General features: G+C 38.7%; 2 protein-coding genes across 6 annotated transcripts in view; both read right to left on the reverse strand.

Moving 5' to 3' along the window:
• The window catches only part of LOC139444397 (HEAT repeat-containing protein 5B-like), a 127,396-nt gene that overhangs the window by 86,752 nt on the left and 13,651 nt on the right, over positions 1 to 26,993 (reverse strand). For 2 of the 5 annotated variants that reach the window (XM_071225365.1, XM_071225361.1), the window contains exon 2: positions 3,261 to 3,433. In XM_071225365.1, the coding sequence (XP_071081466.1) occupies positions 3,261 to 3,386 (126 nt within the window). In that variant the 5' untranslated portion in view covers positions 3,387 to 3,433. Of the gene's footprint in view, positions 1 to 3,260; positions 3,434 to 5,885; positions 5,976 to 13,593; positions 13,706 to 18,368; positions 18,463 to 26,993 lie in introns of those variants that run through there. The other 3 variants (XM_071225363.1, XM_071225364.1, XM_071225362.1) reach the window with 3 other exon arrangements.
• On the reverse strand, positions 14,126 to 18,727 carry LOC139443636 (ribosome-binding protein 1-like). The gene is made up of 3 exons (XM_071224588.1): positions 18,626 to 18,727; positions 16,734 to 16,787; positions 14,126 to 15,172 (listed from the first exon to the last, which is right to left on the reverse strand). Exons 1-3 carry the CDS (start codon positions 18,725 to 18,727, stop codon positions 14,126 to 14,128), a joined length of 1,203 nt encoding a protein of 400 aa, XP_071080689.1.

Here is a 26,993-nt window from a genome sequence, read left to right on the forward strand (position 1 = left end):
CGGTTTCAGATGAGTAACCAGTTCAAGATTCTTCAAACCGTGACAGTTATCTGTAACCCTAACAGTAAACCCTACTCTTGCTAATCCAGACTTCTGAACGATCACTTTTCTGATTGTCCTGAACGATCATTACTATGTATTTATGATTCATTAACCATGACATCTGGACTTAATCGGGATGATTTAGGAACTGTACGGATTAACTTAGTTACAAGAGTGAGTGAGTCTATGGTTTTACACCACTTTTAGCAATGTCCCAGCAATATCACGGCGGGGGAACACCAGAACTGGGCTTAACACATTGTACCCATGTTGTAGTAACAAGATCCTATTCAATACATTCCAGTAAAATTTTGTTTGGTCTCAGCTGATAATAGCCCATATTATAATACCAAACTCTACTTAAAATGAAACTAAGAGTCAAGTTCAGACACGTAGACTCACAAGTTTTTGGCACAAACTGTATGCTGTCAACACAGAACTTGTCGCAAGGTTTGAACAAGGATGATGACAGTAAAACCTGCTGCCTATTCCATCTGGTCAAGAAATGTCATAGCTACTACCATAAGAATTTGCCCCAAACAAATGAATACCAGCACTTGACAGGCCACTCTTCTGAGAATGTTAATTGCAGCTAAATCTGCCTAATGATAGCATTACATGACGATAATTGGTGTTCACTTTTCACATCAAGCGAATGACTGCAGGGAGAGCCTGCTGTGTTTATCAGTTTAATAAACACATCTGATAACACTTAGTTACATCCTGCTGTTTGGCTTACAGATTCTGTTTGTTCTCCTGTTTTTCTAAAACACTTTACAATTTAAAATGCTCACCCAAGAAACATGCACGGAATGCTCAGTGATTCATATGACATAATGAATGATGAAATACCTACACTGCTTTGTCAAGTGGGATAACACAGTTGTTTGTTTCTTTGTTTCTTTGTTTGTTTGTTATTTATTGCAGCACTCAGCGATATTCCAGCGGTATGATGGTCTCTAAATAATCGAGACTGAACCAGATAATCCAGTGATTGACATCATGAGCATCGATCCAGACAATTGGGATACGATGACATGCATTAACCAAGTCAGCAAGTCTGACCGCCTGAATCCTTTAGTCGCCACTTACGACAATAACTGGATTGTCTGGTCCAAATTTGAATATTTACAGACTGCCGTCAAATAGCTGGAATATTGCTGAGTACAACATTAAACAACAAACAAACAAACACACAAATCCATGGTCCTAGCTGCCTGTGACAAAGGGACATCTATTCACTAGCCCAACAATACTGAATAAAAATATACTGTCTATTCACTAGGTGGACTTCTTGTTCTGTTTATGTAAAGTGCTGTATGAAATTTAAACATATTCAAATTTCTATTACAGAATCTAATCATACATGTCTGAAAGACAATTTACTTGACTAAGGCTTTCGACAAAGGGCCGAGTTGCACTGTACTCCACAGGTATCATAATGTGTAACAGTATTTACACAAGGACTGTGACATCTCAGTGTACAATACTATATCTACTATATCTCACAAAGGTCAGGGAGCCAGGCCGGTGATCTTGGCATCCGTACAGGGCTTGGAAGTTATATAACTGCTACAACTCTAATTAAACCCACAGAGGTAAATGATCAGGTAATGCAAACCAGACAACAGACCAGCCACATTAAACTCCTGTGAAGACGTCTGCTCCACCCCTGCGACGTCTGCTTCATTGTTGTCATGCAGTCACAGCAAGACACTCACATATTGAGTGAGGCTAATTTCTACTCAGACAACATTATTACGATATTTACCTTCATGCCACCTTCTGAAGACTTGGATTACACTCTGGCAATATGTCAGAATCAATATACTCCAAATATTTCTCCACACAACCACCGTACTACCATCTTTGAAGTAATTGTGATATGACTCTGTCTGACCTTCCGATTCTTTCAGGAAAGAGTTACACAAATTGTGATACAGTAATTATATTCCAAATCTCCAGTCAGGCCCAAATCACCTCTGGATCAGCACATCTTAATGGTATTTTCCATTTCGTAAGCCACAACTGGGACTAGGCAGAATTTACATACCATATTTGCTGTAATAGGTGCCCTTGCTCTTAGAAAATTGACAAGGAGGATGTTTATTTCAACCATACACAAGTTAAATATGTTCTCAGAGATCGAACAATAAAGAACAAACTTAGTTCAAACGTTAATGAATTTATAATGTTTTCAAATAATAGTTACTTGGCAATTATATACCCCTTCTTGACTGCTGTGTTTTTTAATAAAAGATCTGTAATATACACAAGAAAATACAGACTGTAATATAAATTTTTGTGCTTAGCATGGGGCGCTTATAAGGATCACTTACAAGCAAGGTAGACGTTTGTCAGGGGGCACTTAATACATTGACTACAGTATGTACACTGATGTACTTTCCAATACACTTACTGTTCTGTTGTTAAGAGAAAACATTATCAGAATGGCATCTTGAGCAAGGGATACACGCAAAGGGCTTACTGAGGGGTTAACTGAATGATTGGACCACAATTCCAATGATTCCCTAAGGCAACAACAATACACTTGTGGTAACATGACTTTCAAACTTGAGTTAATCTGCAGGAAACTTAGATCATAAATTGTTCTGGGGGTTGTTTTTTAAGTGAAACAGACTACTAGATGAAAGTAATATTTGCCAAGTGCATGATATAAATAATCCATATACTGCATGGTTTGCTTCAGAGAAAAGGGGTAATTGAACAATTCCATTTCTAAAATGACTCATTTCTTCATTGTTTCTCCAGATCTAACTTTGCAATTTTAGCAAAAATTACATTGAAGTGATTGCCTTTCAATATCCAAACCCAAATCTACCACTGGCCTGGTATCCCACAAGTTTGACTTAAGTTAAAGCCATGTTTTTTATCAGCCAGAAAATTCTTGGATTTTCAACACCTCTCTTCTTACCTCCTAAAAATATTGGATTAACTGTGAATACTCAAACACATCAAAAGTTAATAACCCATTTTATTTATGATTTAGTTTTTTTCCTCAACTATTACAAAACAGGTTGGAACTTGTCAAGGGAGGTCAAGTGAGTGAATTTTATTCTAGACATATCTCTTGGGGTGACACAAGAAACGGTCTTCACACATTGAACCTATTTGGGCACCGAACCCAGTCATTGGTGTGATTAGCCAACCCTTCAACATGCAGGAAGAAAGAACTCCAAACTTTGGGCCATTCTTACCTTTTGGGCAGCTCGGAGGACTTTATCAAGGAAGCGTAGCCACTCAAAGACAAAGACAGGCCTCTTGGACTCAGGTATCCGTTTGAGAGCCTCCTCATTCAGGAGAAGGCTGTGGGCTAACTCCATCGTGGGGCAGCCCCTACGTCTGCTCGCTCACTACTCCAAAATCAGATCTGTAAGAAAACAGAAAGAAGACACATTTAAACACTAACAAAATGCTTGATGAATATTGTACTTTTTATCGGTAGCCATTGATCTCAGCCTTGCAAACCTTTTCTCCATATCTTGCATGCATTTCAAAGATGGATATCTGTCAACACTGCAAACCGATCAGCATCAATCTTCCCATGACAAGTAAAACTTCTTTCAGTCTTGCTCAGCAAGCACATAGAATAATAATCCATTCATTAAGACTACACCCTGCTGGGAAGGATGTCATGAGACAGCAGAATGAAAAGATTGGCATTGATTGTGGTGACCTCAACCATTGTATTAAATGTCTGCATTCCTTTCAATTTGATAATGGTCAGTATGTTAAAATTTTAATGACACCAAAAGACACCAAAAAAATAATTAAAAGCCAGATGGCTCAAACAAATTTGAAAAAAATCGGTTAACAATCTGGAGGCAAAGATGTTCTTGATGAAAACATGTTTTCCATTTGGTATTCTGAACTGAAAGTCTTGCTGCACCAACAAGAGCACTGCACACTGCTGCAAGCAGATCCTACTTATATACCCAAACTACCAAAATAGTTTACAAGACTCAAGCTACTGGGTCTAAAAATGCTAAGTCACAGACTGTCATGACGTCTGTTCCACTTTATCTAATACTTCACTGACCTGTGACAAACAAAACATGCTACTTAAGGTAAATTTATACAGCCTTCTTTAAAATTATCTTCATGGCAATGTTCTGAGTTTTAAAAAAGGTTTACTCCTTGTTAATACAAAAGTTCATTAAGATAACTGATACAGTTTACAAAACATCTGGATTTTCTTTAAATGCATCAACAAGAAGAAGTTCATGGTGCTGGGCTGAAAGACGGTTATTCTTCATGACACTGTTTATCAACAACATCTTATGTATGATCATGGCAAACAAGAAACAATAAATACAATCATCAATGGACGATCAACCGTAACATATGTTTTCGATCATAACTTATGTTATCTCTACAACAGCACCTTGGCAAGCTTCTTTCTACTTTTACTGAATAACGTGCATGAGTGAGTGAGTATGGTTTTATCACGGCGGGGGATACCAGAAATGGGCTTTGCACATTGTACCCATGTGGGCAATCGAACCCTGGACTTCGGTGTGACGAGCGAATGCTTTAACCACTAGGCTACCCCCCACCCCTGAACAAAGTGAAGACAGGGTTCACTGATGGACTTCAACCTATATATCCTTTCAAATCGACGTTTCAGTACCTTTACCAAGCAGGTACCTTTATCGCTTGATACTCACACATGTACCTAAATATTGCACTAAAAGAATAAAACCGCTGAAACCTCAAAGCATGCTAAGTCAATCCTGTGTTCATTCGAACTACAGCTTCCAAATGACATGAAGATGAAGTTCTAGATATTCAGCACGAAGTCCTTGTCTAACACTTTTGTCGATTTAATTAATTAAAACCAAAAACTCTTCTCTACCATATATAATTGTCATGGGCATGTAACCTGAAACACAAGGATAAGGCAAGCCAACAGGAGAATTTATCTTTATAGATTACAGATTAGCAGCGTCATGACAGGATCCATGGTTCATAACTACTTTTGAGATTATCAGACATATCAATCCACCCACACTTCTTTAACACCAGGCCTTGCTCATACTCTCATATCATCAGACACTATGTATTATTATGGAATCAAATATGGTTTCCTACAAAATCTAATCCTGTTTTTCTTATGAAACCTGAAGCTGTGGCGGAACTGTTCCAGCATTCTCTGTCACAACATTGACAAATTAGATCTACTACATCATGCTGGGTCTGGTCGTGTGTTTACCTTTACAGTAAAACATCACAGATTTTCCTTGAGGAAAGATAAACAGAGAATAATCTGATTAATTGCAAGGATTTCAGCAAAGTCGTAACTCTGCATTTCTGAAGTGATTACCATGATCACAAACAGATAGTTTCACTTCATCCTGCCATAAAAGATAACAATCATGGGACATTCCATTTAAACACCTCACATCAGAGACGATAGATAATAAATCATAGATCCATGTACATACAAATCTTCCAATAATGAAATATGCATACTGTTTTTAAAGTGGATGTTGAGACACTGATGTAAAAATCCTGATGATTCCCATCTTAAACCTGATACATGTATCAACATAAGATGAAGATAGACTCTAGGATGCAAGCATTTTCACGATGTTCCATCAAAGCTGAATGGGAAACAGTCCTCTCTTGAGTGTCTTTAGAGTCTCAGACAGTGGGACGGGCACAGTGTTGGAGAATGTTTAGCATTCCTGAGTGGTGCAACACACTATAACACAGGAGAAGGGAGTAGTCTGCCCAGGAGACTGTATAACTTCACTTAAAACAATACACCACTTGTAAGAATGAACGAGACACAACCACCACATTCTTCAACTACAACGTACCATAACCATCGCGTTTGGCTGTACATCACGATCCTTGTTCTTGCGTCTGCTACATCAAAAGCAGACGGCACTGTAACTCTCTCAGGTATGGCGCCCTTCCGGCATCATAACTCTGATATATTTAGTCTGTTAACATGAGTACCTGCAGGAGTTACCTGCCTTAGTCAGGAAAGCATGGACTGGCTGAAGCTGGTATGCAACAGTCTTGATGACTTCATCACGAGAAAGCTCTGATAATAGCATACTGGTCAGGGAGCATCATAACTGATGTAGCTAAATGTATAATTAGCTGACATGGTTCTGTGTCACAGTGTACTGTTTACTTTGTAATTTATCACTTCCTGCTTTCGGAGTAGTCAATTTAGCTAAATCCTAAAACCCAAGTGCTCCTCTATTCACAAACCAGATGGTTCAAGTGGTCCAGTAAATAACCAATTCTGGCTTTTACGTTAGAGTCCACCTCTGAAACACATTAACACACCTACAGAGGGAACCTTAAAGATTCCGTTGCTCTGCTAGAACAAACAGTCTCCACTGTTATATTAGCAAAACCACTCCTGGTACCATCCATTTCATAGCATTTTCGTCTCAGCAACATCAGCACATCATAGAAGTACATAATGTACATGCTTGCATACTACAGGTTTTCTCAGATTTTAAATAATAACCATGAAATCATACAAGATTGCTTTGGACGAGATGCAAGTGCCTTACATTTTCTATTACATATTTGCAAAACAAGTAAATGTCACATTATGATTGCCAGTAATGTGTTTTTATTGGCATTCCGAGGCGTAAGATACTAAGATTAAATTTGGTATTTATTTTATTTTGCATTTACATTGCTACAATTATAATAGGTGCATCCGCTATCGAATATCTGATACACAACAATCTCCTAAAGGGTGTCGGTATTGACAGAGTGAGTGAATGAGTGAGTGAGTGAGTGAATGAGAGAGATGGTTTTACAAAACTTTCAGCAATACTTAAGCAACATCATGGCAGGGGACACCAGCAATGGGCTTTTCTCATAGTACCTATTGTGGGAATCAAACACAGGCAATTGACATGACAAGTGAACACTTCAAGACCTAACTTACCCCATCTGACACGTGTCCTTAATGAGCTTCAGCATCAGCTCTTGGTTTGTTGGTCAGATCTGGAGAGTCAAACCCAGGCAACTGACATGACAAGTGAACACCTCAAGAACTAGCTTACCCCACCACCCTGTGTCCTTAATAAGCTTCACCATCAGCTCGTTTTTAGTCAGTTCTGGAGACATTTTGCAGGTCTCCTTAAAAATGCAAAAATATTTATGAAGAAATAAGTCAATTATTTGGCATAAGATATGTCTAAAATGGGGAACAGACGTCAAGACTTGGTGACTGAGTGACTGTAGCCTGAGAGCGTAAGAGGTTTCTCATAACATCAATCACTGGTTTGTCCAGCGCAGACTGTGGCTTAAACAACTCACTGTGTGTGCATACAACTAGACCATGTAGACTGCTTGATGCACATGGTGCACTACTCCATTATCCAGAGTAACGAACTAGAACAAGGATGAATTATTCATAAGTCAACACTCCTGGGAGTTGGGAGGTTGCTGTTTAGAAAACTTAATCTTGTAACAGCAGTTTGGCAGCCATGTTTGTTTTATCAGTGTTTATAAAACAAGGACATAAACACAATGTTTCATGCCAAATATACATGCAAGATCTTATTCACGATTGGCCACATATTTTGTTGACATGTCCTCCAAGCAAATGGCACCATTCAGAAACACATCACAAAGCTTTTTGCAACAAAGTTCTAAAGTAGATGTTCTTGATAACCTTCCATATGGAATATTGCTAACTGGGGAACCTTGCCAGAAGTGCGATAAACTAGACTCTCATTAACCGACTAACCTGCATGGGTATGTGACATTTAATCCCTGGATCATGTCTTCAAATAAAATCCACATGGTTTCAACATGAAAGAAGGTCCTTGTGACTTCACATATATTCCATGCATGGATACCGAATAAACAACATTTCCAGAAATGAGCAAGTTGGTTTAAGCATCACGCTGAACAGATTTTCGTCAGGTCATCATGATCATGGTGTGTCAGCTTAAAATGGGAAGATAGCTCCAATTGATGCACATAGTTTTTGTTTGTTTGTTTGTTGTTTAACCAAATTGGGATACGATGACATGCATCAACCATGTCAGCAAGTCTGACCACCCAATCCTGTTAGTCACCTCTTACGATAAGCACAGTCGCCTTTTATGGCAAGCATGGGACCGATTCTACTCTGGGTCTTCACGGGTTGATGCACAGAGTAAACGTTTACCACATAGTAGACGTTTACCACTTTGGTGAAATCCACAAGCACGGTATGGTGCTGATGGACCAAGCCGCACAATCAATGTAAATCAGGGAGAAACTATTGGACCACTCATGCCATTTGAAATGCTTTCAGTAGCTGGTTTGTCTGGGCCAGACTCAATTATTGACAGGCCATAGCTTGAATACTGCTGACTGATGCTTTCTGTTTATGTGAAATACAAGCATGATTAACTCTACGGCTAAAGATAATCACAAAAAAATATCTGAAATACTGTATGAAATTATTTTCTCACCAGATCTAACTACGCAAAATCTAACACAGAAATATATCAACATATTGGTATAGGCATACAGAGTTTCAAGTTTCATGTCATTTTCTTAGGTTCCTTCTGCAATGGAAGCGGAAATGGCAGAATTGATTGGTAGAAAACTGTCAACCAGTCACTGATAGTATACGGAGATGAAAGTTGCTTTCCTCTGGCTTGACAAACTGACACTTCTCCTGCTGCGTCTGTCATTAGCGTGGGATTAAGGTGATGTGATCGATTGATCCACAGAGAGGAGCTCACTAATCCTCGACGGAGATACACACTTTGATCATTTGTCTGTTTCAAGCTACTTGGGTCAAGTTAAAAATCCTCATTAAAATATTTTTGGAATTTAAGAAGACGAGACAATGGATATTTTTTATTTATTTGGAGTTGCGAAATTCACAACGTTCAAAGGATCATGATGGCCAAGGATAAACTAAAGCCTTTACTTAAGAATATCAATGAGTGAGTGAGGGACTAAGGTTTCAGCCTGCTTTAACTACCAACATTCACAACTGCCCTTATATTAAGGTTTTTGGGTGGTTTGTTGTTTAACGCCGCACTCAGCAATATTCCAGCTATATGATGGCTGTCTGTAAATAATCGAGTCTGGACCAGACAATCCAGTGATTAATATCATGAGCATCGATCCAGGCAATTGGGATCGATGACATGGATGAAACAAGTCAGCGAGTCTGACCACCCGATCCTGTTAGTCACCTTTTATGGCAAGCATGGGTTGCTGAAGACCTATTCTACTCCGGAATCTTCAAGGGTCCCTAACATTAAGGGGTGACATGACTAGCTGTAGACAACAGTACGAGGCAGTAGGTGTAACCACATAGTATAAGTGGTATAGGGAAAGGGATTGGCTGGGCTTTTATCTGTGAAAGGATCTGGGTTTCTTTACAAATCAATCGTAAGTTTTAACAGACATTACTCACAATACTCTAAACATGCCTGCTTGTGTCATGTTTATCATGATTCAAAAATCTTTCTAATGTGAAAATATTCTTATATGTATTTGGAATCACATATCAATTTAATGAATGGTTGAACAAGCATAAACCTTTGTTAAATATTGAAGGAAGGGGGTGAGTTTGGGCTGCTAGAGCTGAGAAGGGAGGTAAAAATGGAATGGGGGTGATTGTTCTGTTAAATATATACTCTGGGATCTGTAAGAGAAACTACAAATCAAAAAACATCTAATCTGCAAAGGGTATAAAACTGGTTCCTATACACTGTATTTCTTAAGACATGGCAGAGCTCAGCCTGGTTAAAAAACATTGAAGACCAAAATGACAAATATTTCTATACAATTGTACATAAGCATGTATATAATTCCCCACATGCGTTCTAAAGGCCATGAATACAATAAACAATCAAAATTTTGATGTCATATTCTGAGACATTGAATGGCCGTTTCTCAAACTGTCCTGGAGATTATTTTTACAGTTGGTGACAATCATGATGATAAAGAAGAATTTCCAAAAAGTTAACTAAATCCTGAAAATGTTCTGACATGTGCAAAAACAATTTATCGCTAGCAAAATCAATGATATATCAATTTTTGTGGCCATTTGATCCATTCCAACAATGGCTTGACAGAGTTCTATTCTATTTTACCAAAATCTCCACAAGATCGTGGAATCTCAACAATAGAGTTTTCATGATGTAAGCCATGAAAAATCATTAGGTCCTTCCGCATGAAGAACTAAGACAAGATAAGCAGCATGCATCAACAGAGATTCAATACATTCCCCAGTTATGTCAGCAGCCAGGAACGTCTTCATGAACATACCCACCTAATTAAAACAAGTCAGGCCGACACACCCACAGCACTATCCCTTCAGCAAGACCAATCTCGCACAACTCTCCTCAAAGTGAAATGTATCCATTTTGCTGGCACATTCGACAAGAACTGGAGCTTTGATCCCCAATGGTGAGTCAGTGACCAATCAATGCCATCAGTTCCTCCGGCATAGGGTCACTGTACAAACAGACAGAATGTGGTGAACTGACCTAAAACCCTCATCACGTCCATGTAGGCCAGTTTAAGGCCAAGAACCCACCGAGAGACAATGAGCTGATTACACAGTATCGGCTGAGTATCTATGCAAGCTGTTTGTGGAGCACATGAAGACAATCAGGGGTAGACACCATGAGTTAAATCGATCACAGCTCATTTAAGACAAGATGCTTATGTTAAATAATTGCACATTTGGAGAAAACAGTGGTCCCTTTCGGTTTTCATTAGTCTCAGGACTCACGGACGAATGACTTGTCTAACCCTGACAATGTGATAACTTGTTTCTAATGGTTTTCGCATACCGTTTCCAAGACAAAATGAGCTCAAAGAAATTGAAGGCCTTTTCAAGGTTCCACAAGGTCTTATCAGGACATTTTCAACACCAACTGTTTTATCTTTGACAACTAAGTGTTGTCAATTTAAATACCTGAGTTTCCAAGGTTCCACAAGGTCTTATCAGGACATTTTCACCAACAATTGTTTTATCTTTGACAACTAACTGTTGTCAATTTAAATACCTGAGTTTGGTTGCATTTGCAGCCAAAAGCACACTTTCCCTAATTTTTAAACAAACAGAATATTCTTCAAGATTAGCTTCTGAAAGTCAAAGCTTACAGGAAAGTTACCGCATGTGTGAACCATCCCAAAACCATGTAAACAAAGCTCACAATATCTGTACAACTCATCAGAGGACACAAAGCAATACCTGGCCCATACCAACGCACAAAGGACAGCTGTATCCAGGCAAATGTATGCAGCAGCCACTAGTTGAGTATTGATTATTTCAGTCTGTGGAAATGAATCTGTTATGGACAATATGCTCTGTGCGCCAGAGTTGATTCATCAAGCATTGTAATTACTATGCTGTAGTGTTGAACATACTCGCTTTCATGTCTGGCACCATACGCTTGTTAAAACTTACGTTTCTTGTAATTTCAAATGATTTGGAAGCACAAAGATTAATGGTTACAGTTGCATTCATATAAAGAACCAACCATGATCATGTATCACAGTGTGGATATGAGTAGAATGATATCAAAGATTTTGTTTATTCAGATTCAAAATATTGTTTTAAGCATGGAAAGTGATAACAAATGATAGACACATAAATAAAATCTTAATTCAAAGTAAAAGTAAAAAAGAAACTATAAGTTCTACAACCTGCAATTTAAAAAACTACTCTGAATGATTTATCAAACATCATTTGAAAAATCAACTTCTACACAGCATGAAATTCTTCACAAGCACCATGAAAACAAGGGCTAAGATTGCCCTATGTATGTGTTGCCAATAAGTTAAAGCAGCTAAGAAGTTAATATGTCTAGGATAAGACAAGACTGCAGTGTTAATGAAATTGTCCGTAAGTGGACTGTGCATATTGATTTCTCTGTGCTGTCCTCAGAGGGTCACAGGAGGGCTGAGAGCAATTCTCTAATGTTATAATTAGCATGCCAACCCACAAGAACTGGGGAGTCTTGGTTCGCTGGGCCTATTATTAAACACGATTTCACGTAGTTAATGCCAAACTGGGATTTCTAGCCCATAGTTATCAAGCTTTTCCAACAAACTCAAAGTTTATTTTTCATAAGGATAAATGCTATCTAATATTTGTTGGATCTTAAGCTTTTCTTACTGTATCAATGACCAAGGTGTTCAGTTTTTTTGTGTTCAATGTCGCCCCCGGACATATTTAAGATATATGACGACAGCCTGTAAATTAGAGCCTGGACCAAACAATCCAATGATGACATCAACCAAACAACCGAGATTGACCACTCCTTTTATGACCAGCATAGGCTGCTGGCGACCAATTCTCACACAGAATTCCTAAGAGTAAAACTACACTGCTGAATTATGAGATTTCATTAGTGGAAGGTTGGGTAGCTCAGTGGTTAAAGCGCTTGGTTTTCAAGCTGCAGACTCAGGTTCAATTACCCACATGGACAAAAAGTGCCAAAAACTTGCACAAACATTAACTCGAGTCCTGGCATCATTTTAGGCAGATTTCAGTGTCAACATGTGGACTATTACTAATGTTGTTACAAGGGCTGGGACGATACACCAACTGTGCGATCCAATGCGTATCACGATACCTTGTTCACCATCCGCTCTTATCTGTTCTTATGTGCTCTTATCTGTGGTGTGTGAGCAATCATATTAGTAAAAAATAGCGATCCATCGTTGCATCGTCCCTTCACTAGTCATTTAATTGTGCATGCTGAAAAGTCTCAAGCCGACCAAAATTTAGGTATTTGCATCCCCCATGACTCCTAATATAAATTATTTGCATCCATTCACAATTTGTATGAGCATAAGACAATATTTTTCATCTGACACAACTCTGCAACAGCAAGTGTAGTTTCTTGTGTTGGCGACACAATTGCCAGGTCAACTTTCCACCAACTGAACCTACATAGCTTACTTCACTGACACGAAATGGAGCCCTTCCTCAACATGCTACAAGCCTTCAGACATGTTCAATGGTAACAAATACCAGTTATAACTTTGATGGATGAGCACACAACTGACACCTCAAAGACATACCATGACAGTTTTGTTCACTCAGTTAACTGGTGGTGACAAGATTGTCAGTTGCAGATACCAGAAAGAACTCTTTGTCAGAAATGGGAACGATGTTGATTGATATGCATTTCCATTTGGTTGTTTCACGCTGTGTCATTCATGTTCCAGTGGGATGAGTGCATCTTTAATGCCAATTGTGCTCCATGCCTACTAACCCTTACTGAGACGTCATAAGGTCATCTTTTACTGACAAACTCACATACTAACAGCAAGAAATAGTGCCTGCCAAGAACAATGAAATATATATGCTGTCAACAAACTTTTTACTGCTTATTTGCAACTGAAAGCTTCTTTTATATCTAGTATGCACCTGAAATATAATCTTGTGATACAATGTTAACAGGTTTTTAATGTACACTTAAGTAACCATGGTTACTTACAAAAGATTTAGCTACAGTTCTGTGTCAGTGAATCCAGACCACCCAGATCAAAAGAAACACAAAGCTTTATCCTGACCTGAAACTTCATCTTGTAGATAATCCAACACTTGTGCATGCCATTTCCAAGCCTGAATATACTGTTAATGGTCATAAGGCTCCTCAAGTGTTAAACACCATGATCCTGAAGCCCAAGCCATATACAACGTATCATCTGTAACACTATTGTCCTTACAACTCCTAATATTTACTAGAGCATGTGTCAGACCACCTCCAGAGTGAATGTACTGCAGACACTGGTCACACCTGAGCAGCTCCACACAAACACAGGACAGTGCAAGATGACTCACCTCCTCCTCCTCCTCCCAGACTGGGGCAGCTGTAATACATTCCATTGATTGTCTGAAGCCAAACTGAGATAGATATTGGACACTGCATGCAGGAAAGGCAGGCTTCCAACCACTTCAGTTCAATACTTGCAACCATTCAGTTAAAGCCTTGTTGTACTACTGATGAATGTTGTGGCAGGAGATACGAGACACATTTTATGGCCCATTCACCAATCAAACAATGATAACATTAAAAGTGCAAGGATTGGAAATGAGTTAATCTCATAGATCATGTGATTTGCAGCTTGGCTGCCACTGATAATTCCTGAAAGAACTAGTTTTCAGGGAACATTTACCCTGGCTACTAGTCTTCAGGGAACATTTACTCTGGTTACTAGTCTTCAGGGAACATTTACCCTGCTCAGAAGTCTTCAGGGGAAATTTACCCTGGTTACTAGTCTTCAGGGAACATTTACCCTGGTTACTAGTCTTCAGAGAACATTTACCCTGCTCAGAAGTCTTCAGGGAACATTTACCCTGGTGACTAGACTTCAGGGAAAATTTACCCTGGTTACTAGCCTTCAGGGAACATTTACCCTGCTCAGAAGTCTTCAGGGAACATTTACCCTGGTTACTAGTCTTCAGGGAACATTTACCCTGGTTACTAGACTTCAGGGAACATTTACCCTGGTTACTAGTCTTCAGGGAACATTTACCCTGGTTACTAGCCTTCAGGGAACATTTACCCTGGTTACTAGTCTTCAGGGAACATTTACCCTGGTTACTAGTCTTCAGGGAACATTTACCCTGGTTACTAGCCTTCAGGGAACATTTACCCTGGTTACTAGCCTTCAGGGAACATTTACCCTGGTTACTAGACTTCAGGGAACATTTAACCTGGTTACTAGTCTTCAGGGAACATTTACCCTGGTTACTAGTCTTCAGGGAACATTTACCCTGGTTACTAGCCTTCAGGGAACATTTACCCTGGTTACTAGCCTTCAGGGAACATTTACCCTGGTTACTAGTCTTCAGGGAACATTTACCCTGGTTACTAGACTTCAGGGAACATTTAACCTGGTTACTAGTCTTCAAGGAACATTTACCCTGGTTACTAGTCTTCAGGGAACATTTACCCTGGTTACTAGCCTTCAGGGAACATTTACCCTGGTTACTAGACTTCAGGGAACATTTACCCTGGTTACTAGTCTTCAGAGAACATTTACCCTGGTTACTAGTCTTCAGGGAACATTTACCCTGGTTACTAGACTTCAGGGAACATTTACCCTGGTTACTAGACTTCAGGGAACATTTAACCTGGTTACTAGTCTGCAGGGAACATTTAACCTAGATACAAGTCTTCTAGTCCCTTCTAGGTACCAACCTAAAGCTCGCTACCTTAGTCTTGAATAATGCTGAAATCAATAGCCACTGCATGAGTATTATAATGTCACATCATCAATGAGCATTGCTGACACAATACACATTACAACTGTTTGCTCGCAGCCATCTTCTTTGAGTACCAGCTCCATTAACTCTTGAAATAATTCCACCTGTCTTTGTTCAAATTACTGGCAATCGTTTAGAGATTGTGATATTGGGACAAGCATGAGGAAAGCTTTTAGAATGTTTGAGAAACATTGATTAAAAGATACTGATTGAAAATCTGACACATCTCTAGCAATATGAATAACAATAACCTCAACATGCATGAATGTATGGCTTACACAGCACACAAGCAATCTCACCGTCATACTTTGTAGTGCAAACATGGTTCATATCATGATACAACTGTTTATCATCACCTACTATTTTAATAATGAAATAACAAAAGATAACCATGGAAACTAAATGTTAAGTAAATCCCGGCCTTCATAATTATCAGACTTCATGAGTGGGCAAGACTCCATATTACAGTATGTCCAGACATCACTATTCATGTCCTGTGAGAAACTGAAACATTTCTGTATGTCATTCGGACAACCAGCTTCTGGTTGATTGAAGTTATTCTTTAAACTTGGTCAAAACAGTAAAGAGGTCGTTTGATTGACCATATTCTAGCCTTCCAAAACTGCTATGTTGCAAGTGTCTAGTTTCTCTATGAAAACATATGTAGATGTTCCTGACAATAAAGTGTGGCGTTAAACAACAAACAAACAAACAAATCCTGACAATAATGTCACAAAAATAGGGTTTCTGAACAAAGTATCATCAGATTCCAAAATGCTTCTATTGACCCTAGACTTGCACAAGTCTCTAAGGCAAAAATGATTAGTTTAAATGATAGTTTCTAGACCATTTAAATATTTTTTTAAAAAGTTGTCCCCCAAAAGCCTGGCAGCCTTAGAGATTTGTGAAATCCAGATTTGCCCCAGCCACCCATGTGGATATTGTCAACATGACCCCTAAGGAAACAAATCTACTGATACTCAATTTCTGACCAACATAGGTCCCCAATGGTCCATAATTTCTCATACCTAGACCATAGTTTGTGCCAAAGACTTTCGCGTTTATTAGGTACTTGCCCACATTATTCTGTTGGCAACATATTGATGCATGTAGTAATAATGATAACATGGGCGACTATGAGCTGAGCGTACCATCCACAAAGATATTTCTTATCATGCCCAGGCTTTGGTCTCATGGCAAAGGTTGCAGACTGGGAACATTACGTTCACAAGAAAAGTGTCAGCTGACCCATCTGTGTTCAAATCAATCTGAAGCTCAAGACAGTCTACCATGTCGGAGCCAATGTTGAAGAGACAACCCATGCTATTCATCTGCAGCTCGCAAACACCATTGTATGGGGATTCAATCATGCTAATTAGCCCAACCATAACCAACATTAATCAGAAACTAAAGAGGATCAGCTCAATTTAGCTCCACTGACTGTTACGCCATGGCTCTCATTTGCAGCCATGTTGGTCTCTAGCGTGTCTGACGTCTGGAAAAGAAACAGTGGCTTAGAGCACACAGCCATGAAATTGGGAGTCTGGAAGGCTGATCGGGCACCCACGTCAGTAAAGCCTGATGGCTAAATACCGACATAATAAAGGTGACAGACTACAAAAAACGTCCACATGGGAAAATTAGCATTTGATCAAAGTCAAGTTCATGTGCTGCATTAATTCAAACATAATGCTAGATATGTACCCGAGTTGACCCTATGCCAAACACTTTTTTTATTAATCACGTTAATAGCTAGAACTAATCTTCTGGTATTGTTTTACATGATTACTTATTGATTTTCATTTGTCAAGTTAGTAGCTTAACAGGAATTTTACTGCACTTGGGCTTCCAGACATTTCATAATGCCTTATATTGTTGATAATAAGAAAAAGCTTATTCATAATGAACACTTGTATGATAAAAACAGGTTCAGTTCAATAATGTTCACCAACATGATCTATTCCAAAGATTGATGGAATTTCACACTTCTGGAGACACCATTGGTTATTATGGGTATGTTATGTTTGTTACGACAAACCAGGCCAAACACTGCATTTCACCTCTTCCAAAGATTTCACTATACAATTTTGAAAAGCAAAGTTTCAATTCTACCACTTGCCCCAGTTTCCAAACTTTTGAATATTATCCTTCCCACAATCAGTGTCAGAGTGTTATGTTAAGCCTGTGCTGTGTGTGTATGCCTGGAACGTTCTTCCCGAACATCCTCCCAGAACACAGAATCAAGTTTCCAGAGCTGTGATAACATTTACCGAAATGTCTGAAATAGTTGTTGTGAACACACAACCTGAACAGCTGTCAAGGGAGAGAACACGAACAATGTATTCACTTATAGTGACCTAAAGTTAGCAGATGCTACTATTCCAACAACTAACAATAGAGTGTAAAGAAAAACACACCGACGCATGTCATGCTTATCAATCCTTTTAACTTAAACAGTCTATCTTTAGGAGGAAATTTCTTGCCCATGTTGTTAGGCCTAATTTATCACAGATCCACACTGTTTAACTCTCTTTAGATATCATAGTCCTGCATCATGACAGTGGAATATATATTGTTTAATCGATTTTCACTTAAAGCCTAATTAACTAAACCAAGTCTAGTTTCCATATTTCCATATTATGCAGATGAGGAAAGGTTCTATTGAAAAAAAAGAACAGAAATATATTAAAGAAATGCTTTCATAGACTAAGGGTTAGCATAAAGCTGTCAGTGCTTAAAACATTATGTTAATTTACAGATGTTATGACGAAAACTGCAAAATCTTCTGGCTAACCCATGACAACCAATACAATCTCATCATACCTCTTGAGGCTTGAGAGAAATAAAGTTCTGTTTGGTTTTGTTTATTGTTAATTAATTGTTGCAAAATGTAGGAGCTGTATTAAGCAAAATTCATTCTCACTAATGTTCACAATTACAATAATGTAGAAGTAACAGAAGCCAAAGAAATAATAATGATTTCCAGATTTTCACTTTGGCGCTAATTTTTTCTGTCTAACAGGCATGAAATATTTCAAAGTAAAGCATTCATCATCAAAAGAAGCAGACCACCAACCTGAAACCTAATGCAACATCCGAATCATGAATGACTCTGCTAGGTGTCCCATGGTGCCATGCTGTCATCAAGAACGAAGATTGTATCCTGCAACACGATCCTTGTCAACAAGCACAACACGCAATGCACCTATTTCAAAAACAAATCTCACAAGGGATCGAAAACCTTCAACAGGAAACTGTTTGATTTAGCCTAGTTCAAAACAGCAGACGTGGGGAAACTGCAGATACAGCACAAAGTATGTCTTCATTCAGAACCTGGCCGCTGACATCCAAACACTGGCTGAGCGGGGAAACACTGGTGGGCAATGCAATGATGGTTAGGAGCTGCCACGAAGACTGGAGTCCCACGTTTGTCATCTTGTCCCAGACTGCTCCCTGAGTATATGGGAGCTTGGGTTACAGCAAGGCAGATGACAGGAACAGCCCTGCTCCTCGTCCTAGATCTGGGGGAGCCTCCCACAATTGATCTCAGCGATACACTAACTAACTCAGTAGACAAACGTAGTGCTTGAAATAAGGAGACCTCTGTGAGGTTTCCTGTTGTGGCATTTTAAATAGCAAATCGAGGGACCCCTTAATCTTTAATTTGTAACATTTAGGTTTTGAACTTTCATCCCTTTCAACATAAACACAGCAACTCGTCAGTCTCACAATCCCATAGTCTGTCTCAGAGACCCTGATACAAATATATCAAATACAGCTCATGCAAGTCTATAATGTTTGGTAAGTCTTGATTACCGCAGTGAAAATGAAGAGAGTCTCTGGGCTCCCTTTTATTATATTTGTATTAAAACGATTGAACAAATATTTTTTTTCTGTACTATTTGTTCATTTCAGAGACTAGATGTTAGTCTAACAATCCCCGAACCATATTATTTTATTTTCTGCCCAGCCCCGAATGTAATGCTATAGCTAAAAGAGAAGCAAGTCTAGATTTCCACAGGTTCTGAATTTCCCATCTCACTGGGGCTCTTTTCAATATAAATGTAGCTGCTCGTTACAATCAAAATCATATTTTCAGGACTATAATAAGTGTGAGAGTACACAGTAATATTGATATCGCTATAGCTGCAGAAACACATTAGTCCAATCTTTCCATGTCTCCAAATGCCCTGTGATGGCCACCTCCAGATAATGGAATGTCATCCTATTCAGGACTTACACATTATCCTGTTAACGGTGCAACTTGCTACGGCAAGTTGTCTCCAAGGCTGTAATGATGCAACACGTAATGAATTACAATATTGGGACTGAGTAAATGTGAGTTTAAGGACTTAATGCTGGTTATCGGTTGACAGCATGCTCCTGGTAATGTCCGCTCGGTTCTATTTTGGTATCAATGACAGCAGATTAGGACCATCAAGCAGTGATGTGCGCCATGGTGAGCATTACCTCCGCATACTGCACAGTTAGGGATGATGTGGACGTTGCACTCAGTCACATGATGAGCAGACACGGTCACTGGAAGGTCACCTGAGCTGTGCATCCAGATCATCCATAACAACTTGTTTATGTTAATATATTTCTAACTTGTATATCAGTGCTCCAATTAATGAGGAAAGTTCAGGGGTTCTTGTAATTACCCTAATAATAAAAGTAAGAGACTTAGGGGTCTATAGATCAAAATACTTTTGTGGCCAATATCATGGACCAACCTTCTTCTCTCCCCTTACTTTGTGACACTGGACAGCCTTTGAAATCAATGATGAAAGCAAGGGGTCCATTTCATGATCCTAATGTTGAAAACATAACATTTGTGGGGTCCCTAGTTTTAAACACAACAGCAGCAAACCTCCAGGGGATAACGTCCCAACACATGCGCAGGAGCAAGAACATCGTAATTGTCACTGCAGTTTTAGCAGACCATCTTGGCATGCTTGGTGACCATTAATTTTTAATAGTTTGCAAATGAGCTAATGTCTGCAAGTGTGATGTCTGAGTCAGTCACAATTGTTTGAACAGACAGCTGCCATGAGGACATGGTGGACACAGTACAGACCCACTTAGACTTGCACAAGTCTCTAAGGCAATAATTATTAGTTTAATTCGTAATTTCTAGATTATGTAAATAATAAGAACCAGCTGTCCCTATAAGAGACTTGAGTCCTTGTACTGTTCACATATCAAGACTTGCCTATAAGGAAGATTGAATTACTACACATCCATGGACTATATTTTCAATACAGCCTTGGAGCAAGGCTAGTCCACATATCAAGACTTGCCTATAAGGAAGATTGAATTACTACACATCCATGGACTATATTTTCAATACAGCCTTGGAGCAAGGCTAGTCCACATATTAAGACTTGCCTATAAGGAAGATTGAATTACTACACATCCATGGACTATATTTTCAATACAGCCTTGGAGCAAGGCTAGTCCACATATCAAGACTTGCCTATAAGGAAGATTGAATTACTACACATCCATGGACTATATTTTCAGTACAGCCTTGCAGCAAGGCTAAGACCCACTCTGTGCTTGACATACCACGACTCTGAGTGTGCATTGCTCATTTAATAAAGCTGTATTGCACCATCATAATGAGCACCTTCCTCTTTCTCATAGGCCCTGTGTACAACACTGAGTTATGTCGACAGAGAAAAAGTGGGCAGTTTGAATACTCAACTCAATAATGGTGAGTTATATTTGGGGATTTAGTGAGATTGCTCAAAGAAAGGGGTTTTAGTCGTGATAGAATGAGGCTTTAAGGTGAATGAGGTTTAGTGAGTGAGAGAATGAGGTTTAAGTAGTGAGACAATGAGGTTTGGGGAATGGGACAATGAGGTTTTAGTAGTGAGAGAATGAGGTTTTGGGAGAGGGACAATTGAGGTTTTAGTAGTGAGAGAATGAGGTTTTGGGAGTGGGACAATTGAGGTTTTAGTAGTGGGACAATGAGGTTTTGGGAGTGAGAGAATGAGGTTTTAGTGGTGATAAAATGGAGCTTTAGTAGGAAGAGAATGAGGTTTTTGATCGAATTGGCTTTAGTTGGGAGAGAACAAGGACTTAAGATGAATAAGTTTTATTAGTGAGAGAATAAGGTTTCAGAATGAATGAGGTTTCGTAGTGAGACAATGAGGCTTTGAGATTAATGAGGTTTAAGTTTAGGTTTAGGGTGTAAGCGAAATTTTGAAGAAAGTAACTAACACAGCTCCACATGCTAAATGCTGTGTCAGCTATTTGCCAGCAATTCACAGTAAAGAAAATATTTACACAGACAGTCTCACAACACAACAGTATATTTGACTGAGTGAGGTTAAATTTTACATCCCAATGACAAACTATGGCTAGCCGTTAAACTACAAAAGTATCCCTATTTCACAATGCTCCAGTGACCCAATGCCCTTGCATGTAAGACAATGCACACACACACACAAACATAAGACTTGTAGGCAGTGCATGTTGTGCTATACACACCAGCGGATCTCAGACACACATCCATCATGTCAGAACCTGCTTTTTGCTGATATCCCCTGAGATTTCCCAGCACTCAGTGTTCCCAAGGCTCAAGCTACAGCAGTGCATTGATGGCAGCCAAGCTCACAACAGGATTCACAGACAGAAAATCATTGTCATCTATGTTCCACACAATTATTCACTTGCAAAACATGTAATGTTATGTTTTGAGTTAATGGCTAGCAATGTTACTGAACTGACACACAGTACGTTTAATATGAAAATCAGTTTTTCACACTATGTCTAGGTGCAAATATTTGACCTCCATATCTTACATAAATAGATCAGGCAAAGAGGTATGTGTGCAAACATTTGCAAACTTAAAACAGCGAAGTATTAACGGTAAATATTTAAAAGAACATACAACATTCTGAAAACACAGGTTTTACTCTTGGTAAAACTATTCAGCAAATATTAACAGTCTCTAAAAGATAGAGTCAGACATGCATACGCCTACATATAACCTGCCTGTATTCTGTAATCAAAACTGGAGCAGGCAAACCCAAAGTGATTCAAGTGCAATGATCCACGTCAGTAACACGACACATACAGGTGAAAGTGGGTGTCCCAGATTAACCATCCATTTCCATGTGAGAATCAAACCTGGTCTTTGAAGTTACAAGTGAACACTTTAACTACTGGGCTACCCCACTGATTTAGGAAGCAACTGAAGAAAGTCAGAAGAAGAGGGAATAACAATAATTTCAGAAACTGAATATCAATGACACTGAATAACTTGTGCCATGGAAAGTGAGTGAGTCACTAAATACCATATTGTTTAGTGCCACTGTAGCAGGCCCCAAGAAGTCTCCACAAATACTGTGAAAATTCAACAAGAAGTGATTTGGATGTTGCAGCTGTCCATAATTGCTTCACGCAGTGTTAAATTAACATTTGACCATCAGTCTCATTGATCTGAGCTCACCACTGATTATCAACATAATTACAGTCACAGTTGAATTGAATCTGTCAGTGTTAAATACACCTCCAGACAGATGGTGTTGAACATCAGACCAGCATGGAGAGACTGAGTATAGGCAGCAACTTCCATCACCTCCCCAACCAATCTCGTCTTACTTATCTGTACCCTACCACCTGCCAGACACACCCCTTCACCCCGCCCACATGACCTAGTTTGTCCTATATTGGTCTTCTAACAATTGACCCCAAATTTATATAACATTGAAAGCAACAAACATATTTTTAACAAAGGACAAGAACTGCAAAACATAGAAGTGATACATTCTAAATGACTCATACATTCACATAAAATAATATTCAGTGTAAATGCACATAATCTTCACTGATCTTCAAACAACTTGTTCAAAAGCACTTAACATATACATGATCATGCATGCAAGTAATTGAGAATGGTGGCACACAGCTGATGCCTCATGCCAACAGTGTGATGATGCTGGGAGATACGAAGTAAAGACACAACATTAATGACAAACTAAAATGGACAATGGTTAATATAACCGCTTTGTTAGACTTATAATAATCATAACATATACAAAAATACTTTTTAATGTGAAGTTTTCTATTGGACAAGAGGCTGGTCACATGATCACAAAATTGAGTATGAAGAATATGAATAACACATTTTGACGCTCGTACAAAAGCTTCGATGTTCATACAGTTTGGCACTCAGTCTGTGAAGGTTCATACTCCAATGAACTCACACAAAATAAAGGTCAATTGTTAATTATTAGACTTGTTGCATAAATTTACCTACTTGAAGAGACAGGTCCATTCAGACAGTGTGTGTAACTTCACAGTAGTAGATGGTAATGTCAGTCATTGTCAACACTCTGAACAAAACAGGGTAATCAGTAAACCACCGTGGCAACTTTGTACAGCAACACAATAGTGTTGCAATAGTGGTATAACTTTCAGCTATTTCAATAGTGACACTATCAGTCACCAATAGCACCTGGAATCAGAGTCACAATAGGAGTCCAAGTTAGTGAACTATCTTGGTATCTTCATGTGGTCAATGTAAGCCAAGTGGCCAAACAAGTCCTTGACCTAACTGACCTCTGACCCCATCCAGACCACACATGGTGACCATCTCCTGCCTGTAAGTAGCTTCTCGTCCAGGTGATGTGTTTGGTGAGCATGATGGTGTAGGGAATGGGATGTCCAGATTCAGATTGGGAGGCACGAACACCTTTCTGTCAGTTTTTGTACTTAGACAAACACATTTACTCCTGAATAAACACACGTTAAATTCATTCAAGAGTTAGCCTAACTGGTAGAATTATCAATTCTCAGGATATTGATAATACACATTAACACAAAGTACAAATTCCACACTGAATATTCATTGTTTTTAGTGGAATATTTTAATGTTTGGATAATTAGTCTAGAAGAGATTTGTAGCTTTGTCCCCCACAACATTTATGGACACTGAAACAGTAGGGTTGTTTTTGTCAAGGTTGTAGTCCAATTAAGGGCAGGTAATTCTCAGCAAACCCCCATGGCAACTTTTATAGTAATCTGGTTGTTTTCAGTGAACATCAATGTTCTGAATTAGGGTGGAGGCCTGGAATTGTTGAAGTTTACTGCCATAGTATTTGAATACAGGTACCCCCTAAATCTTTAATTATTAACATTGGAATTAGTGATGGAGATTGGCCTGAATTGAGAACTGCAATTTATTGCAATAATGATTCACGTACTGCGATACATATCACAATACATTGCATTCGTTCTTTCATCTGTAATTCTGTGATAAACCTGAATGTAAAAAAAACTTTTTGACAATTTCACATTTTGTTGGATGTTGCTATGGTCACAACGTATGCGTAACAGACACAATATATACAGGAAACTGGTCGCCAGTGGTTTCACTTTTTCGATCAGAGGATCAATTTTAATATCCTAATTTCAATTAACTTATGTAAAATGTTTCATTGCATGATTTTGAAAAACGCCATATACTGGTATTTTCTAAACGTATTGTGATACATATTCATTTGTATTAAACATTGTGATATACCATTATACAGGTTATACCGCCGACATCTAATTAGTCACAACTTTTATGCTCAATTTCGTACACTTGGTTCTTAAAAACCTTAATTAAACATTAATTTGAAATAGCTAGGACAAAAATTGCACTATCACATATATTTTGAGGAACAACAAACAGAACAAAAGGTAGTCCTGCACCATGACTGTGGAATATATTTATTTTATAGAAAAAAAACAACATGTATACAAAAGCAAGTCTAGCCAGCTCTAGCCAGCTCTTTTCCACAGGAATCAGCATAGGGAAATTTTTTAATTTTTTTTAAGGTCAAGAAGAGTATTGTGTAATATAAGATTTCATAGACCAAATGTTAGTCTAAACAAAAGGCTGTATTGGGTTTTAATCATTCTAGCTTGGTAAGGCAAATGTGGCACAGGAATAACATTGAAACTAGGCCAAGGGTAATTTGTAGTCCTTCCATGTGAAAATGAGTTACTTTACTTGTCTGCTTTCTCAAATTTTATGATCCCAGGACTTAAGCTAAAACCAGATTACTGTAATTACATACACAATGTCAGTTTCACACAAAGTACAAACCACAATGTATGAGATGGAATGGTTCCAAGATTCGAAACATTCTATCTTAGTGTCTGTTCCTGAATTACAACACCTTCTTTTCACTACGTACACATCCATAAACCAATGAGTGAGTGAGTGAGTTGGGTTTAACGCCGCTTTTAACAGTATTCCAGTTATATCGCGGCGTGTCAGCTTAATGTCGGAGGAAGTGATGCAGGTCTCAGACGTTTACCACTTCGGTGAAACCCACGAGCACGGGTATGGTGCTGACAAACCTAGAAACATAATCGGGGCGAACCGGGATTCGAACCCACAATCATAGGTTTCTGGCGTGCCCAAAGGACACAACTCTGCACAGCAAATCGCGGCGCCTTAGACGACTGGGCCACCCGTGCCCCCTCATAAACCAATGAGCTAATCAATACACAAGTGAAAGATTCGTGAAAGAGGAACAATCAAACCCCATAACAAAACGGATATGTGCCACAGCCAGTCATCATAAGCGATTCTATCACAAAGCAATAAGGAAGAGGAAGTTACACAACTTGAAACAATCCACATTTCCACGTCACTTTTTCACTTTTTTAAAATAGGCTACACAGAGCTAGAGACATGTTTATTCTTTTGGAGTTTCTGTGAACAGGCAAAAACTTTGCCATGGCACTGTAGCTCTCCAGGATATATAGATTTTTTCATAAATGCTGAGGAGTAACACTAAAATCTAATCATGCTAATGAACTGAACAAACTATGTCATCACAAGAAGAAACATACATAGCAAAGGAGTGTAGTTCCTTCAGACTCGCAACTTCACAGGAGGAATATGTGTGTGAAGAATTCCACAACTAACCAAACAAGTACCAAATTTCATGACAATTTTAACAAAAATGACTGAAAATGGTGATAATTAACTTTTTCAATATGGCTGCTGTAACAAATAAAGGTCAAAATCTAAAATGTCAGGAAAATGGAACATATAATATGCACTGAGCCACGCTACAGAATACACAAGGACAAAATTTCATTACATTTTGAACATGAATGGCCGAGTAATGGTCATCATGGTCATAAGAAGTTTCAGCTTGCATTATGGCTGAAGCACAAAGGTCAAATAATAAAATATTGCGAAAAACGGAACATACATGTTCAGCCCCACTCTGGAACAAATATATCCAATACAGCTCATGCATGTCTACAATATTTTGTAAGTCTAGATTACGGCAGTATCAGGAAATGAAGAGAATCCCTGGGCTCCTTTTTATTATATTTTATAACTGTAACTTAATAACTTTTTTTTCTGTAAAATATGTTCATTTCAGAGACTAGATGTTAGTCTACCCACTACAAATTTCATATTGGAAAAGAATGGCTGAGTAAGAACGATAAATGGCTTTTTCTACATGGCTGCCATAGCGACCATATTGAAAAATGGATTCAAATCTCTTGAAGAAATTGGGGTGTCATCATTGTCCGGAACAAGCATGTGAAGTTTCAATTTCACTGGTCCGGTGGTTTCTCAGGAGAAAATGTTCAGGACACCCGACTGACGACAGACATACAGGCCATGACATAAGCTACCTTGACTTTCAATAAAAACTTAAGTGAAGTCTTTTGT

The sequence above is a fragment of the Haliotis cracherodii genome, unplaced genomic scaffold (assembly GCF_022045235.1).
Source record: "Haliotis cracherodii isolate W230 unplaced genomic scaffold, xgHalCrac1.p SCAF_5, whole genome shotgun sequence".
In the NCBI taxonomy this organism is placed as follows: domain Eukaryota; kingdom Metazoa; phylum Mollusca; class Gastropoda; order Lepetellida; family Haliotidae; genus Haliotis; species Haliotis cracherodii.

Bases quoted from the DNA above. Each gene is read 5' to 3' on its own strand.
- LOC139443636 (XM_071224588.1), bottom strand. From the start codon at position 18,727: ATGACAAACGTGGGACTCCAGTCTTCGTGGCAGCTCCTAACCATCATT. The intron at 16,788-18,625 runs GTTCTGAATGAA...TTTCTTTTCCAG, and splicing joins GTTTGGATGTCAGCGGCCAG to ACGTCAGACACGCTAGAGAC. The intron at 15,173-16,733 runs GTCAGTGGAGCT...TGTTCCCTGCAG, and splicing joins ATGAGAGCCATGGCGTAACA to ACTAGTAACCAGGTTAAATG.